This window comes from Lingula anatina, chromosome 3, assembly GCF_051362555.1.
Source record: "Lingula anatina isolate TDL-2025a chromosome 3, LinAna3.0, whole genome shotgun sequence".
Taxonomy (NCBI): Eukaryota; Metazoa; Brachiopoda; class Lingulata; order Lingulida; family Lingulidae; genus Lingula; species Lingula anatina.
Window position 1 is genome coordinate 5,285,240 of NC_141769.1, and position 19,365 is coordinate 5,304,604.

The 19,365-nt window shown below is 35.3% G+C and overlaps 1 protein-coding gene across 1 annotated transcript in view; it reads right to left on the reverse strand.

Annotated features, from left to right (window-relative positions):
• Positions 1–19,365, reverse strand: part of LOC106180751 (G protein-signaling modulator 2) — a 58,247-nt gene that overhangs the window by 18,571 nt on the left and 20,311 nt on the right. The window contains exons 4-13 of the mRNA XM_013564853.3: positions 16,849–16,991; positions 16,386–16,509; positions 10,231–10,346; positions 9,186–9,450; positions 8,435–8,544; positions 7,097–7,170; positions 6,693–6,772; positions 6,299–6,448; positions 5,237–5,375; positions 4,701–4,897 (exon numbers count right to left, since the gene is read on the reverse strand). Coding sequence (XP_013420307.1) covers positions 4,701–4,897; positions 5,237–5,375; positions 6,299–6,448; positions 6,693–6,772; positions 7,097–7,170; positions 8,435–8,544; positions 9,186–9,450; positions 10,231–10,346; positions 16,386–16,509; positions 16,849–16,991 — 1,398 coding nt within the window. The remainder of the gene's footprint in view (positions 1–4,700; positions 4,898–5,236; positions 5,376–6,298; positions 6,449–6,692; positions 6,773–7,096; positions 7,171–8,434; positions 8,545–9,185; positions 9,451–10,230; positions 10,347–16,385; positions 16,510–16,848; positions 16,992–19,365) is intronic.

Sequence of the window (19,365 nt, forward strand, 5' to 3'; positions counted from 1 at the left end):
TCCTTAACAAATATTGCTTTGCAAATATTGAACCCCACTTCACCCTTATCATCCCAGATGATCATCCATTATGAAACCACTTCACCTGCTTCCAAACATGCCTAACAACTGCTAAAACAATGGCTGAATCCAGGGCAAATTTGAACCAAAAACTTACAAAAATGTTATGACATGCATGCATTTCATTAAAGAGTGCACTGGGTGGATTTGGTGAAACTGTAAGGATCTGGTTAGTATTACACTTCTCTACAGTGTTGAGTCAGCATACGAAAAAGATGAAAAGGACACAAAATAGCACAGTATTTTCTTTTTTCGTCTATTTTTTTTTTTTTTTTTTTGTAATTGAAGTCTGAGGTACCCCATGGCTGACTATGCACCCAATGACTCTACAACTCAATAACACAAAAAACAACAACTACAAAACAAAAAGAGCTAAACTGATGGATTACGTAGGATCTCTTGCATGACCTAGAAACTTAATTAGAATCATAATCTACCTCCCGGAATTAGCATTAAATTGTTTTGGTTGTGATGATGCTGGTGCCAAAGTCCCAGCATTGAAAAAGGTAAACATCTTTGGCATAAAAACAATTAAGACAAGAAAATTCACCACTGGTAGAATGAATTTACCTTATTATGGTCCGAAAAATCTTTCTGTGGTTTCTAAGAAAATGTAATTACCATTGGCATACGATTATATCTCTCATTATAGGTCATTTCACTAAAGAGAGCTGTCCATAATACCAATAATCCCCCAGAAGATTTATGTTCTCTAATTGGAAAACAAAAGCATAAGGATTTTGCGCCCAGAGTAGGCACGATCTATAACAATGCTGAAGCACACACGGCACTAGTGGCTAATTTTGTTTGAAGCCGTGAGAAACGCACTTCATCGTTTTCTCCATATTGGCATTCTTCTAGCTAAAAAGCCTTTATCACCTGCCCCGGTGTTTTCATTCATAATTTCTTTATTGATATTTCTGACAAGCTACACCATGCAGCTGCATGGATAGCATTGTCTATGCTGTTAGGGATAATAGCACAGCCATTTGCCGAGCAAAATGGAATGAATATCTGACCATATTCCAGTCCACAATAGAGAAGCCATTGATTAGGTTTGTGCAAGCTCATCCATATGGCTCTACATGATGATATAGGTCTATGTCATGATATAAACATCATTTTTCAAAATAATAATTATAATAATCACAATAATAATAATAATAACCATAAAGAAGTACAGTAAGTAGTTTACAACAATGTTATTATTGGATATAGAAAAACTGCCTGTTAACACATTCTTACATCAAGCAATAAACAAACAAAACAAAAGTAAATAGATAAAAACCATAGCAGAAGGTTTTGTTGTTACAAAAATAAAAATATCCTATGTCATCTAAAAGAGCTTTAATCACAATCATTTTCAAACCAATTCAGGACCCTTGGACAATCTCCCTAAGAGCAGAATGTCACATATCAAAAGCTCCAGCTGAAACTGTTCTAATGCTAACCAAATCTTACACTCCCATGGGCATGACTAACCTCCTATCCTAGTGTGGTACACAACAATATATAAAAGATTTCATGTGAACATGTAAATCTCAATGGAAATCTAACCCGACTGCCTACCAGCAGGGCTGAAGACACACCTGGAACCCACTAAACAAAATAACCTCACACACCACTGAGATTATACATCTGGGCATTTTTCACACGCTGTTTCTGCAATATATACAAATCTAGGAGGAATGATCCTAGTCCACCAATGCAAAATCGTAATTCTTAGTGTTTCTTAGTAAAAAAAAAAACCTGGAAACCTTGTCAAAGAAACAAGGAAGGAATGAGATAAAGAGATACAAATCAATACCTTCTTTGAAATCTTCAAATCCTGTGGTTATATTGTCACAGATCCTCCTTATACACATGTATCTACCCTAAACTGATATCTTTGGCCAAAAGAGAGTTTATTGGGAGAATGGTTTTAAAATTCCAATTATAGCCTCTCAGTAATGCATGTGTAATTTGCTAGGAAATGACAAACTGCCTTTGCAATGATTTCTGTTGGCTGGGTCAAGTCTTTTAGAAAAACAAAACATTCAGGGCTAATATGTTAAGGGAGCCTGAACTTAACTATAACTTTCAGCTAGTACAGTCTCCAAAACCTGGCGAGACAAAAAATTGATCTCCTCTGTAAAGCCAGTAAAGGTAATTATCCATTTGAACTTGCAAGAAAATTGACAATTATACATCCTGCTATCTTCTGCTTTTGTACCTCACACAGAACTTCTGGAGATTGAAATGACCCTATATTTTCCCATGCTCATTTTTTTCTATGTTTTATCATATCAGTAATAAAACAAAGCTTTTTTTTTTTTACAAAATCTAAATCACCAGTATTACCTTCAACACTTAATGATTTACCTGATCCACGTACAAGATAACCAGCAAATAAACAAAATGGAAAAAAAAAGAAAAAAAAAAAAGATCATACCTCCTCTCCCGAACTGGCTGCTTCAATATCACAATTCAAATTTGCAGTGGCCATTTCTCTGAATTCTGTGAATGAATTCCTGGGAACGGTCTACCTACTTCCCCTCCACGACTAACAGCCAAGCTAATCCTCACTGCACCAGAGCAGTAATTATATCTTTTCTCTTTATATAAAAAAAAAAAAATCCCACTAAAGATCAGCTATAGGTACACCCAAAGACATCTCCACATCCTTTTTTCCGACTCTCCAGGTGCTCAGGCTGCCAGACGCTTACAACAGGATGTCCAGTTTGAATAATGTTTTAAGGTTATAATATATGAAACACTTTTAATCTCATTCCTATTGATCCAAAGGATGAAACTGTACAGGCTGTTCCGTGTGCGTGAAAGCACAGTTTGTATGCTGGCTGAGAAAGAGATAGATAGAGAGGCAGACAGGCTCTCTGCGTATGGGCTGTTTCTAGCCTATTTTTTAAGACACATGGGGATTTGAGGGTTTATGAATGCCTTTTCTCTATCAGAAATAACTGATTTTTTTGTCAGGTAAATACAACTTACACATGAACTGAGAGTTTTAGGAAATGTTTGTTTGTGGCTAGTCTTATATCCCTGCTGCCATGCTGCATTAAAAGACCTATAAGGGATTTCTTCACTTCTTTCATTGAGGTTATACAGTTTGTATAAGAACTCAGAGAGAGAGAGAGAGAGAGAGAGAGAGAGAGAGAGAGAGAGAGAGAGAGAGAGAGAGAGAGAGAAGGGGGGAGGGGGATATGCCTGTGCATGCTCTTATCTTATGTCTCACTGCTTATAGGAAATAAACACAATTAACAACCTTGCTTCATATGATTCTCAAAGGAGAAGACACAAGTATGGTAAGCAAAAGGTGGTTACACTTCAATATTTAAATTTTCTTGTCATTAAACATTAAAAAAATCAATAGAGATTGAGGTTTATCACAAGGTTAAGTATTTATAGTCTGAATTATACAATCTAATGCATAGCATATTCTAGACTCATGCTAGCATATTAAATTTTAAATGATAAAGATATGTTAGCTTACAACAATGTAAAATACTTGATTATCTGCTTTTGTAAAGAGGTTTTTCATATATATTTTTTAAGTATCACTTACCAAGCACTGTTTTTGAAAAATCAATTTATTTTGTTAGAATTTAATGAACGATTATTTTAAATGCATCAAATGCATTATAAGATATGCAAAAAGCAGCAGTATCGTACTATAATTACAGATTTTGAATAGGACAACAAGTTAACTAACACCTTCCAAATGAGTTATTTCAAAATACTTAAATTTTACATTGTATACTGGAGTCTCAAATTAAATACATATTAAATACACATCCACAAATCACAAAACAGCCATTACACTTCTGAACAGATGCTTTAAAAACAAGAGACCAATTATTTTGGAAAAACATCTTGCAGTATGGATCACATTGTCAAGGCACTAATCCCAAGCAAAAAGAGTTGTCTTTCAATCAGAACTGTTCCCCCCCCCCCCCCCAACCCACTTTCTTTTATGAAATTGCACACACAAAACCACGATAAAGAATCCTAGAATACAAAAGACGCAGTGCCAACATACAGTATTCATTTACAGTAAAGAACACAGCTATTGTTCATACACATTAAAGGTGGAAAAAAATACAATAGGTTTATTGTCAAATCGATTTATCTCAAAGTGCAGTTTGAAGGCATCTCAGAAGCACTTGGTAAAATTGTGATATTAGTCAGGAGGCATAGAAAATGAAAGGTCAATGCAAAAACTGAAAGCAACATTGATGTCTCTTAAGAAAGCATGCTAAATGTACCACAGAATGTACGAATGTACATGTTATAAAAAATGCCCAAAACACAATTCATTAAAAATTTGGTATAGACAGGTAACACTATGGCTATATGCGCAGACATGATATGTCTGTACATAAAAATGAATGGCAGAAGAAATGAAAGCAGACACCTGAAAATTACTAAACAGCCTCACAAAATGGGCAAGAATAGAAGTATACAGAGCCCCTGAGATAGACTGTGGAAAAGAAAAGAGGACCCATGTCAGCCAGGACAGTATTAAAATAAATTGATGATAATGATGATGATTTTCTTAACAATCAAGGAAAAGTAATTAAAAAAAAAAAAATAAAAATATAGAGACATTTCATTGAAGTTAGCAATAAAAAAGGGGGTCCTACCTGGCATCTCATAAGCATTTCAAAGAAGTTGTCGTCTGGTACAGCGGTGTCTGGACTGTTGTGGAGAAGCTGACCTATCACAGCCTGGCTATTATTCAGCCCTGGAAACTGGGGCAGATGTGCCCGTTGGTCATTCATCCTTGATCCCTGGATCCCAGCCACCATGTCAAGAAACTCATCTGCTTTGCCGGAAAGAGCTGGAATTAAAATGTTATTGGCATTAATGATTATTTCGATCATCACTTTAATCTGTAAGAACTGGTGCTGCATACAATGAAAATAAAGAAATACAAAGTCCTTTCGGAAAATGACTGTCCAAAATATATGTTACAGTACTTAAAATGTATAGTTTTAACATGTTGACTTGAGGTATATTGGGATTTCCCTTATCTATAACAAGTAATGATATCACTACATATACCCCCTGCACAAAAATAGTCCCTAATACAAAAACTGTCCAAATCTGCTAAGCTGATTTTCTGATGCTACTGTTTTCAAAGAAAAAAAGTAAGTAAGCAGTATCATTTTTGACTTACCTAGGCTATTTTTATTGGGAACTGGATGGTCACCTGTCACCTTGAATGAACATCTTTGGTCCTCCATGCGGCGGCTTTGAAATTTCATGATTTGGTTAAAGAAATCATCCTCGTCATTTCCGCTGAAGTCGGTTGTATGCTGAAAATGGATACAGAGAGAGGTGACCAAATTATTTTTTTTACTGTAACATAAAGCCAGTTCTACTTGTTTATTTTACTAACCTTACTTAGTATAGAAAAAACTGTGGATAATTCTGCCCATGAGTCTAAAAAGTTATCCTAACCCAACAGTTAAAAAATTGGGTTTAAATTGGGTTTTATCAGCTCACTGTTTCCAACTAAGAAGTGATAAGAATTCAGTTTCAATACTGATGAGTATTATGCCTCCAATCAAAGGGAACAAGTCACTCAAGAGAATTTGCCAAGTAACTGATTCCATTACGATGACTTTGATTTTCAGCTCTAAAAGCCTGGTTCATTATCTGTTTGACATAACAACTCTACTCAAAGGCATTTTTTTCATATTCTCTCCTTTTCTGCATAAGTTAAATATGTTAAGGCCAATCTGATATGGGCATCAAGTAATTTTGTTGGCTATGCAAGCTATATCATGATTCAAGGTTGTTGTACAACTGTGAAACTTGTGAAACAGCTAACTACTTTGTAAAAGTCTGTTGTGCCTATAAACAAGGCTGTTGTGCATGAGATAATTGACCACCCTGTTAACAAGGCTGTTGTGCATGAAATAAATGACCACCCTGTATACAAGGCTGTTGTGCATGAAATAAATGACCACCCTGTAAACAAGGCTGTTGTGCATGAAATAAATGACCACCCTGTAAACAAGGCTGTTGTGCATGAAATAAATGACCACCCTGTAAACAAGGCTGTTGTGCATGAAATAAATGACCACCCTGTAAACAGATATTCTCTGTACTGCTCATTTCATGTCAGGGGTGGTAATCCAGGGGTTTTCCAAGATAATATACCAGCTTTACTGTGAAATAGCCACACCATAGAGGTAAGTGTTTAAATTTTCCCCAGGCACTCACTCTGACTTACCCCCTTTCCAATGGTTTTCAAAGTGACCACTTTGGCGGCGTGAACTGTATCCCCACTGCTCTGTGGGTCGCGATTCTCAACATCGATATCCGTCGCCACGGTGGCAGACTTCTGTAGCCTGTGGGATTTTGGCTTGGTATGGGATTTATGCTGGAATATCCAAGTAATAATGATTGAAATACAGCCAGGTTGCCTCAAATTACAAACTAATAGGCTTAAAGCTAGATCTTCGTTATAGGTTATGTTGGTGTTACTTAATATGAAATACGCATAATACTGAAATTTAGATTAGGCACAAAGGTATCATCACGTTGCACCTTCTTTCCATTAATCTGAGATAATACTGGACTGAAACCTAGCCTGAAAAACAACTTCAAGAACATCAAGTACTCACATTTTTCTTGTCAGGAGTGAGCTTCATCAGCTCCATGTTTTCCATGCTGTGTCTTCTCTGGCGGTTTGAATTGCGGGTACCTGTTAGAAACAGAGAAGGTAAGTTTTGAAGACTATTCATATTTAAGTAGATAAGAATATATCCTGTCAATTAACAATGTAAAAATAAACATACTAAGATTATTTAATAAAATACCTAAATCTTTTAAAGTGATTAGATAGCCAACAAACAAAATCATAATGTCATCATGTCCTCGAGAAATGACTTGATAGTCTCAATTAAACTGTTTTCAAAATTGGTGCAAGATGGATAAAAATTCATGCCAGTTTATTCATTTTGCAGTTATTTAAAGGGTATCACCCTGTGTGTTCATATCTTAGCCATCCCATAATATTTCTGCCTACCTCCGCTGTCGTCTGTCCTGTCTGAATCTGTCGTGGTGTAGGAGGAAGCCAGGCTCTGCTGGTCTGTGCTGATACTTATAAATAAAATATAATAATAAATAAGAAAATATCGTAATTGAAAAATACTATTAAGTGTTTGCGTAAAAAGTGGCAATAGTTTAATAGTAACATACCAGAATTGTATCTTTAATATATCTATCAAAATATATCAAACAACAGGTACAAGTTGTTCTTTTCTGAATGCTTATCTGCCTGTAGAACTGAAGGAAGGTCTGTAAAATCTAATACATCTGTTCATTTACTGGCCATTGTCTCTGCTTTCAAAGCCTTTGGGACAAAAAGATTGATTCTTAGACCATTTTAACTTTGAGTGCTAGATGGCTAACTGTTTGTGGCACAGATTGATCTCATTTTCAAGACATCACAATGAAATGTTCATAGCTGGTTTTGAACACAATGCAGTCTTCCCAGCTAACACAATATACATGTTATCTTATTCTTGTACAGATGGCTTTGGATCAAGATGTGCAAGAAATCACATCTAACACACTCAGTATTCAAACCACAAGTGAAAAAATTTAAAGGAAGTATAAATTCACTCCCAAAATTCTACATGGTTCATTGCAGAAAGCACAAGATAAATCAAGATTTTTTTTTGCTTCTCAATGCAAAATTTTGTGTGGGAATGAATAAAACCCAAAGTCAAGATGCAACACTTCCTATATAAATATATCCGAGAGCAACTTCTTTTTTTTCGTGCAAAAGTAAAGATTGTGACTAAATGGACTGACACTCAGCAAATACTAATAGAGGTATCACTGAATTTTTAGTCTCCCCCCCCCCCTTGGACCCTGTTGTTTTTTGCTTTGTTTTGGAGGGCAAAGAGAAAACAGTAATGGAAAACATTCCCAAGAGGACCACTTTGTTATCCAAGTACATCGGTTAAAACGTCTGTAAAACTATCTGAAACACTGCCTGAGGTAATGGCTAGACAAGATTGCATCCAACTGATAAAAATTGATCCCATTGAATTCCTCTCCATCTTAACCCACACAAGGGAATAATTACATAACTATAATTTCAGAGCTGAAACAGGCTCGCTTTTTCATTTTCAAAATTTCCATCACTGTAGTTCGGCATGCCAATGACAAATATCAGCCGAGACTGCCCATGTGCTCTTATACATAACTACAAAATCTGAATGACAGGACATGGGTATGTGATTGACATGGAAAGCTTGTTGCTGATAACAAGAGTGCCTTAAGCATGAAAATATGTGGACCTCAAAACAAGTAAGAGGCGAGAATGCATCTGACCTGAATTTTGGGTTATAATTACCTGGATGTGTCAAGATCTGATGGCAGTCTCTCACTGGGACTGATTCCAAGTAGAGTCCTGAGATCAGACAGGTTCATCTTGGCAGTGGCTTCACCTGTGGAATCTCCAATCTAAAACATTAAATATATGAAATATTAACCATTGATATACATGGCATCCATATGCTGGTGGAAATACAGCACCGGTATTTATTTTCCATTTATCGTAAATGTTGGAATGTTTAAAAAAGGTTAACATGGTTTTTTGTAATAGGTCTACCTTTTACCTTATTTTTGAGAGTTTATAACATGACAAAGCACTTGCAAAGAAGGTCCAGCCAGTCTTGGTACTACCCAAAGTTAAAAAGATGGTGAAGGAAATTACACAAGTTGCATATACCTTAGATAATTATGAGACAACTTCATTCTTTTTATAATCTAAGGCAGCATTTCTTTTTTTTTTCTGCCACAAAACCAACTGACAATGTGAATATCAGTTTCAACACAATGATATGATCAATAGTATCTCTTTTCTCTCATTGATAATATCAAAACCAATTAAGATCAGGTTCATGCAGCCATGCAGTGAGGTTACCTGCATCCAGGTGGAAGTGATTACTGCCATTAAGTCAACATTAATTTCACAGAGCTCAATCAATTTTGTCCCTTTTCCTGTTTAATTCTGTTTTGATTCAAGATTCATGACCCTTAACTCGGGTCAAGCACTGGTCATATAGGATACAACAACTGGGAAACCAGTAATGCGCTCTTACCTCTTTGGAGATCAGAAGGTGTTTGCTGGCAAACTGGAGTGCCTGCTCATGGTTCCCCAGTGCAGTGTGCGCATTTCCCAGACTCCAACATGCCCGACCCTCTCCGATACGGTCCTGGAGCTCCTGGGCAATCCGCAGGTGCCTCAAATGATACTCGATGGCTTTGTCATAGTCACGGAGTAGGGTGTAGGTATTGCCCAGGCTGTAGCAGGCCTGCGCCTCCAGTGCACGGTCTTGTAGCTGCTTGGCAATTTGGAGCGTTTTTCTGAAAAAGAAAATGAATAGCGAATCATTCGTTGAAGTTATAAGTTAAATGCATGTAATTTGACCATTGATCAATCTGCAAACTGGGTGCCCTGAATATTTGAGGACTTGTGGTATTTACTCTATCTAGTTGCCCTTTTTTAGGAGGCGGCAAAGAGCCTTCAGAAATTGGGAACACCCTGACCAACTCTACTACTTGAATCACAGCTAACTTTTTTAATGTGTTATACTTACCTCACTCTCTCCATTTGATTAATTCTATACACAATACCAATACTACTACAGTTCAATAATGAATATAGTATAAAATTTCCACCAAAGATTTGGATAAAAATTGCAACTTATCACAAATACATATTGATTATGAATATACTTCAGATCTGCATATGCCATTCCTTCCTATACCTATTATCCTAAATTTCTACCATCCTACTCATCATGCCTATTCATAGGAGTTCTATAATATCCTTAAGGAAAATGGAAGAATAGCAAGAACCTAATAGAACCTGGCTTACATCACAGCTAAATATACAAACCAGTCTGTAAACCTATTATCCAAGAAAAATACCATGAGCTTTTAGGGATTGTTTCATAAGGTTGAAGGTCTCAAGGACAAATTCAAGATAACATCTAAAAAATATTAGATTTCAAAAAAGCAACATATCACTAAGACACTCCAATAACAATAAGCATTTGCCAGAAAAAAAAAATCTCTGGTGAAATTTTGTCTGCCATTTGACAGCCAAGGCATAAGGTAAAAAAACAAAAGTAAAAACCTTACTTGTAGTGATCTGCAGCCACCTCAAACTCTCCAAGGAAGATGTGAGCATTCCCAAGATTGCTGTACGCCCTCCTCTCTGCTGCTTTGTCACCAAATTCCTTGGCAATGGCAAGACGCTGAAATGACAAATATTTTCCTGCAGTGTACCAGACAATTTTTGTTTCAAAAGCTCTTGACATTTGCGGTCTACCAAAAAGCTGTCAACATACCTAATCAATCTGCTGCCTTGCTATTATGAAATTACTTGGTGGTTATCTCTGAACTACATTTAGATCACATTTGCTACAATGTATCCAAGGCATTCAATAAAAACATACCAACAAAGATCTTACTTTCTTTCTTTCTCTGTTCATTTCTTTGAAGTCAAAGCCCTGTTCATTACTAATATACAGTATGCTGCCAAAATCAATTGAAAAATCACAAGAGTAACACCTTGCCACATTTAGTACTCCTTTTCTCTTCTGCTGTCCACACACACACACACACATACACACACACACACAAATAGCACTTATAAGTTCTTTTTATTCGATAGCTTTTGTTACATCCATGTAATGTCAACTTAGAAAGAAAATTCAGTCCTAAAACAATGGGTTCATACGGTGATACAGAGTTTCAGCTGTAATCTCACAGAAAAACTGTTTAAAAAGGTCTTCTTAAACACACTTGCATCCTACCATTGGTCTCTTTCTTCACAACAAATTTGACCTTTTCCAAGAAAATGCCCAACTGTATTTGTGAACTAAAACAGTCATTCTATTTACCAGCAGTGATACCACTGTAACACTTTCTTGATTAGCTGGTATCCAATTGCTTTGGCCTAATGATTACAAACAGGGGATTGTAAATCCAGTCAATAATCTTTATGAATTCAGACATAACTTGTTCAAAATGTTCTCAAGTGACCTTTATGGTATGGAGTTGTTGCCCATGCTGATTGAAAATGCAATTATTAACTGGATAGAGCCTGTCGTACTCTGGAAGAAGGCCATCATTCAAGTACACTTTATTCTGGCGTTGTACTTTTTAAGGCTATTATTTTTGTGCTCAGCGCCACAAGAATGTTATATGATCAACTGAATCAAAACTTTAAATGTGATAGATAAAACATCATGTTGAAATAAAGTGGATAGTTTTCACAATTTTAAAGTTTTCTTTATCAATCAAACATAAAAACAATATGAACCAAGATACCTATGTCAAGTCAGTCTGTCAGCACTGTAAACATGAGCCTCTGACGCAATCCATAATTAAACAGCAATCTCCATGGCATATGCAAAATTAATACTAAATGCTGGAGAAATCACTCTGGCCATAAAAACTGGATTCAGTTTCAATCGTTTTTTCTCCCATGTTGCCCAAATTTCTAATATTCTTTGTGACTTGACTAAAATAAAAAGAACAAGAACATACATTTGCAGGCAAAAAGATACTCAACAAAAAATTGAAATTTTGAAGTTCATCATAACTGGACAACTAAGATATCTGCAATTACTAGACTCATAAACATTTCAAAGAAAAATATATAATGTGAAGAGTGTTTAAAAGGTGCACTATGTACTTTTCAAACTGCCTACTGTAGGATAAAGTAAGATAACTAAGTCCAGTTACCAAATTTCTGAAAACTTTGTACAATGCCCACCTGCTGCGTGTTCACCATCTGGTGACTCTGTGGATGTAACAGCTTGGATTAGTTTTCATAATTTAACAGGAGCTCACAATTTTCTGCTCATGTAATGACACAACATCATGTTTTATCAGAGTAACAAATTTTCTGATAAAAGAGAGAGTTAGATTTTGTATTAGACCTGCCCCTAACATCTTGAAGAAGGTAGTAGCATCATGACAATATGTCGTTAAGCACCCACGCAAATTCTGTGCACAGCTTAATATATATATAAATTATGCATGTGCAGTGTGCAAACAGTGTGTTGACTTGTACACACGTGTTTGGGCATGCGAGTCCTATTTGCATTCAGGTCCAACCTCTGAGACTTCAATACGCAGTGTCCATCATTCTTTTAAAAAACACATCGACTTTTGATATTAACATATAGAACTCTAACTGGTAGTTTTCAAAAGACCCATGTTTAAAGAAACTTGTTAAAACCTCACCTGTGACTTTCTCATGAATTATGATAAAAAAGTTGGTCTGGCAATAATGAAAGGCCAAGTTGTACCATTAGTTCTTTTTCAAGAATAAGATATTGTGCATTCCCCAAGGCCATCCCAGACCTGCCTATTAATCTTACAGTCAATCAATGAATTCTGTACACAAAGCAGGCATCAAAATTATCCTTGAAAAGTTTTCTAATTATGTTAAAAGCATTTCAGGCAATGCACAGTTATCTAAATTGAAATGCTAATTATGATTAAAAGCCAGAATTAAGGTTAATGTGATTGTACACATTTTGCGTGATTAACAGATATGTAATTTTGTAATTTGTGAATTCCTTTACTTAAATATTTTCGGTGACTTTACCTGTGACACTGACACTGACACTGTTAGGACAAAAATTACAGCATACATACCAAAGGGGCAATTGCCAAAAGAATGTCAAAATTTGAGTCCATTTCTTTGAAACCTCTTTCTTTCTTGTATAAAATATTGTGGAATGACACTTTATGGTTTTTGAAGTAACTATTGACCAAAATCTTGGCTGCACTCAGCAACAAAATAAAAAGCCTGAGAATCTCCCTTAGGAATGTTCCCCATCTCAGGACTCATTAACAGACCTTAGATATTTCTTCAAAACCAAACTACAATTCACTCACAAGCCAATTTAAAATCAGCCATTGTGGTTCAACATAACAAAATAACAATCAAATACCGACTTATTGCGATATTTAATTAAATAAGGGGACGAAAAACATGTCCTGAAAAATTTTGTGCCAACAGAGTTACAGGATGTAAGGTTGACACAAAATGGATAATGCTGAAAAACCTATTTCTAATTTATTTTCTAGATCTGCTGGTCACTGTAGATGTTTCACATATATACAAAAGTCAAATGTCTGAAATGTTAGCATAAACGTACCGTCCATATATAAATATGTATATTCACCATCAACCAGTTCACAAAATGATCACTTTTTAATACTTTATACGCTAGTGTAAAAAATAATCCATAATAAATTTATCAAATCTGTTTGTTTCCTACTATCTCAGTCTAAATGCATGCTAATGCTACTGCCATTTCATATTCAAAATCCTAAGAACATATTGATTAAGAAAAAAAAAATCACTTCAAACGCCTAACTCACCGATTCACACTTGGCCATGTTAGCTTTTGTCTGCCTTTGGCACATAAACATTAAAGCAAATGCTAATAGATTGAGTGTAAGCAAATGCCTCTGCTACTGCAAAACTCGATGTGGTTCCAGGCAAACTCTTTGCGCAAAAGGTGCTCCGAGCAATTGAAGCCAGAAGAAGAGTGTCGTTTCCACTTCTGTTTAGCACCACTACTTGTGGGTGCAGCCATGCTGAAGTCCTCCTGTGCTATAGCATCCCATTAAGAAAAGTCTCGATTTTACTCTGATATTAAATGATATCACCCTTCATACTTAGCTTCTACGTTTATACTATATACTGCCAGTAATGTCCAATGAAAAGCCCCCTAATATTAGTATTGCAATATTCACCTTCAGGGCCCTCTTTCCTGGCAATGAATTTTTAAAATGAACAGGAGATGGCTTAAATTCCTACGACTTTGTTTCAGTGCCAGTGACAGATTACTGCAATGATTGCTGGGTTTTATTTACTGTATTAAAATGTGCAACAATGCTGATCAAAAATTTTTCTTAAATAAACTATTTTAACTGCTAAGTCTTACACAGAAAAATATAACAGCTAAGTTTCGTCTGCGAGGATGAACACTCTTTTGCTCATGCAGAACACGCATGTATGCACGCACATGCACATACACACACACACACACATACACACACACACAACCTGTGTCTTTGGTCTGATATTTCATTAGCAAAGAAACCGAGCTATGCTCTACTGGGGACTATCCATTATCTTCATATACGACTTCTCGCGGGACTGCAGATTAGTGCTCCCTTAAAAAGGGTTGTACAGATCAATAAATAATGCTTCACAACATTTTAATGCCTTCATTACAAAGTCAGTCTGAATTTTGTCATCGACTTTTTAAAAATTTATACAGCAAACACGTGACCAACCCGAGTGTCAATGCTCATGGTCATATAGTTATAGGAATGATAAAGCGGGCCAAGTCCAAATTGTATTCTAATACCCAGGGTATTGTGCTATTTGACTTGTATTTAGACATACTTCACTTATAAGGTCACATCTTGGTGTTGTATTGGCTTTTGGTCACATATCTGCTATCTCTGTCTAATTTTAATACTCAGTGAATTGAATAAGACTTTAGTTTGCATTACATAAGTTATCTGTACTTTTTTATATATTTTGTTAATCTGTGTGTGTGTGTGGGGGGGGGGGGGGGGGGTTTGGGGGACTCTGTGTTATGTACTGGATAGATGGGTCACCATCATCACTTTGATTCTTAGGGTGAAAGCTGCAATACGACCTACAGACAAATAAAGATAGAGCTGTTAGAGAAAAGGCAATGCCAGGTCTAACTTTGGCCTCCGTGTCTGTACAACACTATTAACCTGCAGAACTATGAAAATAACTTCCAACTGCCATTAGAGCAGAAGAGAATTACCATGGCTTCAGCATTTAAAAAATGCCGCTAGGGATATCCGATAATACTCTGATTTCCTTCTACATTACTCAAAAGAATTTTCTCTTTTGGCCATTTTTGGTTCCATTGGGCTGTATCCCTAGCCAGCCAAGTGCATGGAGGTTTCTTGAGTTCTGCCTATACTTGAAGGAACTCAAGTTAGCATACGGCCATTATTGATCCATAGTGGGGTACGTCTGGTTCGGTGCCAGTTTCAATCTTCTGTATACTGTACAATCATACGTATTATATATTGTTGAGAAGGCATACCCATCATCTCTCATGTGTGCAACTGCCAGCTTTATAATGCTAATACTCCATTACCAACTACATAGCAGCCAAACTTTTTAACTCACAACCAATCATCAATCAATCGATCTATTGACCAATCAGTTAGTCATTTATTCATTAAATACCTCTGTTGTCAGGTACACTCGGCACCTTTGATTATCATTATTTTAATGACTTTTGAGGAAAGTCTAAATAAAATCCAAGGGAACAACAATGAAAATGCAATTACATATTCTCAATACCGGATTCCAAGAAAACAACACAAAGCTATCTTCATTTGTTTCTTTGAGGATAGCATTAAAGGTACTTAATGGGGTTGACCAAAGTTGAACCATGATAAAAAACAGTGGCATATACATCATCATCATCACAGAAAACACTAAATGGAAAGAAATAGACTTTAAAACAAAAAGACATGCATTCTTGCATGTATCATGTATATTAAATCATAAAAAGAAACAAAAATTGTGATCTTACTTTTACAGAATTATATCAAATAACTGTTGTTCCACTGGATTTTCTAGGCACTTCATTTTGTGGGAATAAATCAATTGAAAAGTTGAAGTAGGCAGATTCTCCTAAAATAATTTTTTCTTTTGGCAGAAAATCAATAAGTTAGAACAAAATCGCTAGTTTCTTATTCTCTCTCTCTCTCTCTCTCTCTCTCTCTCTCTCTCTCTCTCTCTCTCTCTCTCTACAGCTTCCAAAGTGTTCACAAAGTCACTAGAAGCATGAGGGCTTGAAAATTTAAACATAATATGCAATTGTGTAATAAATAAATGATTCAATTACAAATTCATTCATGATAAAATTACAATTATATCTACTTGTGAAATTTATCAAGTAAAATTTTTTTGGGTAGTGAGTCTGTAACTCTGACATTAACAACCCAGATGATAACCTTTTCTTTTCTATATTAAAATATTAATACAGATTTTGTATGAAATCTAATATGTTATCTGATCTCCAAGTTTCAAAGGTTGAAAAAGCTCCTCCAGCAATATATGGGACAAATGATGGAACCTATCCACAAACCCACTCATTGCTCTCCCATACATCTTACTGACAATCTTAACTTTCTGAATTCTCCATGGGCAGAGTGAAATAAGGAGAAAAAAATGCCACAGACAAAAACATGATGAAAATTACCTCCTCATGGTAGCGAATAGCCTGAGCGAAATTACCCAACAGATAATGGGTATTGCCGAGGTTACCGCAGGCTCTTCCCTCAGCTGCTCTGTCCCCAAGCTCTTGTACGATTTTGAGATTCTCCCTGAAAAATCAATTCAAAACAATATGAAAACATATCTGAGTCACATTTTTCATCTTTTACAACATTTTCTTTGAATTATGAATTTAAAAAAAAATTGGTAATTGACTGGTCCTGTGGGTCTAAATAAAGAGATAAATGTTTATCTATATTTCTAATACGCTGACAAGCAAACTATTTTGTAACACATACACAAAATAGACTATGATAAAAATAAGTTAATTAATTCAGTCTCCATGACACATCACTCAACTAATTACTAAAGCACATATCATTAAAGTTACAGTGACTAATCTGCAATTCTATTTGTAGAATTAATCTGGGTCAACCTGACCTACTTACTCATAATAATCTGCTGCCTGTTGCAGGGCCTCCTTGACCTCTGGTGTGAACTCCCCAGGGTCCTGTTGACCGTTACGCCCAACTTGCTTTCCTTTGGCATGATACACGTTACCAAGATTGTATAGGGCTCTAGCTTCTCCTACCTAAAATACATTCATCAAATTGAGAGACGGTTAACAGAAAATAGAGTTAAAGACAAAAAAAAAAAAAAAAATAGAAGAATGGGACACAAGAAAGGAACATAAACCTCAAATAAAATCCACTGGAATAAATACCAAAAACATTTTGAATTAAAACTTAAATAAAATTTACTGAAAAAAACAAAGATAAATTGAGAAACTTAAAGAAAACAGATATTATTTGGAAAAATTGATAAAAGCATGACCTTTAAAAAAATTCCAGACTTCACTTTTTTTGTGGAACTGAAGCACAGTCCAATTTTTAAACTCATTTACTTCACTGTGATGATCATGTAACAGTTTTCAGATTGTCTGTAATACATTCTTATTTTCATTTTATATCACAAACGTTAAAAAATTCAACTGCCACCTTATGAATCTTCTAAGACTGAAATAAATTACAAATATACTGACAGCGATCAAAAATTATTTGGTAATAGTCTGTCTCTAATATCGTCATACAGAATTATCAATCATTTACACTGAAGTGGGAAGAAAGCTACATAATGACCAGCAGGTAAACATATCCAAAGCTAAAGTTCAACAGAAAATGCCACTCTCATTCAAATGATTCAGTTTCCACTCCCATGCAAGCACTCAGAAGAAAAGAATTCTCATAAAACTTTAAAATTCAATCTCCGTAATCCATTGACTCAGATTCCAATCTTTTCTCCCTTTATATCTGCCATTTTTTTCTACAGGACAGAGCAGCAAAACTGTCAAATGTACAGACATAAAGCAGAAAGAAATGATAACAGTGCACACATACAAAAAAATTTTTTTTTGAAAATTTGATGCAATATTACACAATGCTTAACAGTGAAGTCGCCATCAATTTTCATTTATGTACTAGAGGTTACATGGACAATCAGAAAATGAATCTAGCAAAGGGCATCAGGGCCATGGAGATTTTAAATCACACACTGAAAATGTCAATAAGTGCATACAGAAAAAGAATGCAATTAGGATTGTTTTCAAACGCAAGCTGTATTTTAATCCTTATAATCATTCCTTTAAGTATGGATATCCTTTAAGTATGGATATCATAAGTCATATGATTATTATTTACAATGAAAGTTGCCTTGCTGATGTCAGATGCAGGTGATAGCTATATGTACAGATGCTGTGTCTGTACATAAAAAAGCAAACCATGCCAAACTGCATTTATCTTCATAAAGTGAACAAGATTCCATAATTATTTGAAAGTTTTTCATTCCCAGTTATAAAATATATCCATCTCAGCAGAAACTGTCGTATCATTCAGAACTTTTTTTTTTAGAACAACAAACAAAACATTCTAGGGAGATCAATCAATTTTGTTTAAATCTAGTAAAAAGTTGCAGTATGTGTTTGAATATTCCCACAGGTTTCAGCAAGCCTAATTCAAAATCTATTCAGGAAGTCTCTGGGTAGCCTAGTTAGCCGAGTCGGATATCAACTTGAGGTTCAATGAGCTTTACACTAAAAAGGCTGCATGTACTCCTGGGTTTTCAACATCATGCATGTAAAACATATTAATTTCAAACAAGCTGGCTCTGCCAAACATGAATCAATAACAGTGGGGATACAATATAGACAAATCAGCATCTTGTGTTTGAAACTTCTGGAATCCATATTCATGATATGCAGTTTGCATGGTTTCCAAACCCCTGTGGATTTAAAAAAATCTTGATTGAATTTGCTTTTTTCTTGCATTTATATTGGAGAAGAAATTGAATGTTGTGTCTTTTGGATAATGAGCCATAGCAAACTCCATAACATTAGAATAATGACACTGATGGTTTCCTTTCATTTGTAACTTATAAAAGAGGGGCAGCTTCTGGTTTCTGTTATTTAAAATCTTTAAATTAAAAAAAAATGCTATACATCACCTTTGCCAAAAAATGAAAATAACAGCAAACACATTACCATGATATTGACATTTTTGTTGAAGTCAAGAAAATTGAAGTGATGTACGTCTATAATAGGAAACTCCAAACAACATTTTTCATGCAACTTAAATCATAAGAATTGCCTCTTAATTGCTGCTTGACCTTCACTGCATTTCTAGAACTGTGCAACATTAGATACTTCCATCTGTCAAACACTCATACACTTTAGCAAGTTAATTATATAAATTAAACAATGTATGCAGTACTGTCAAAATGCATCTTTTTTCAAAAGAGAGATATATAGCAATTAGTTTCATTATAATATTCATTTAAAACAGGATTTAATATGGTGACATTATTCACGAATGAAAATTTTAATTGGGAATCAAAGATTAGAACGCTAATAACCAATATAACACATACGTTCAGCATATAGTTCACCAATAGCGATGGCATCTCAGTTTTTT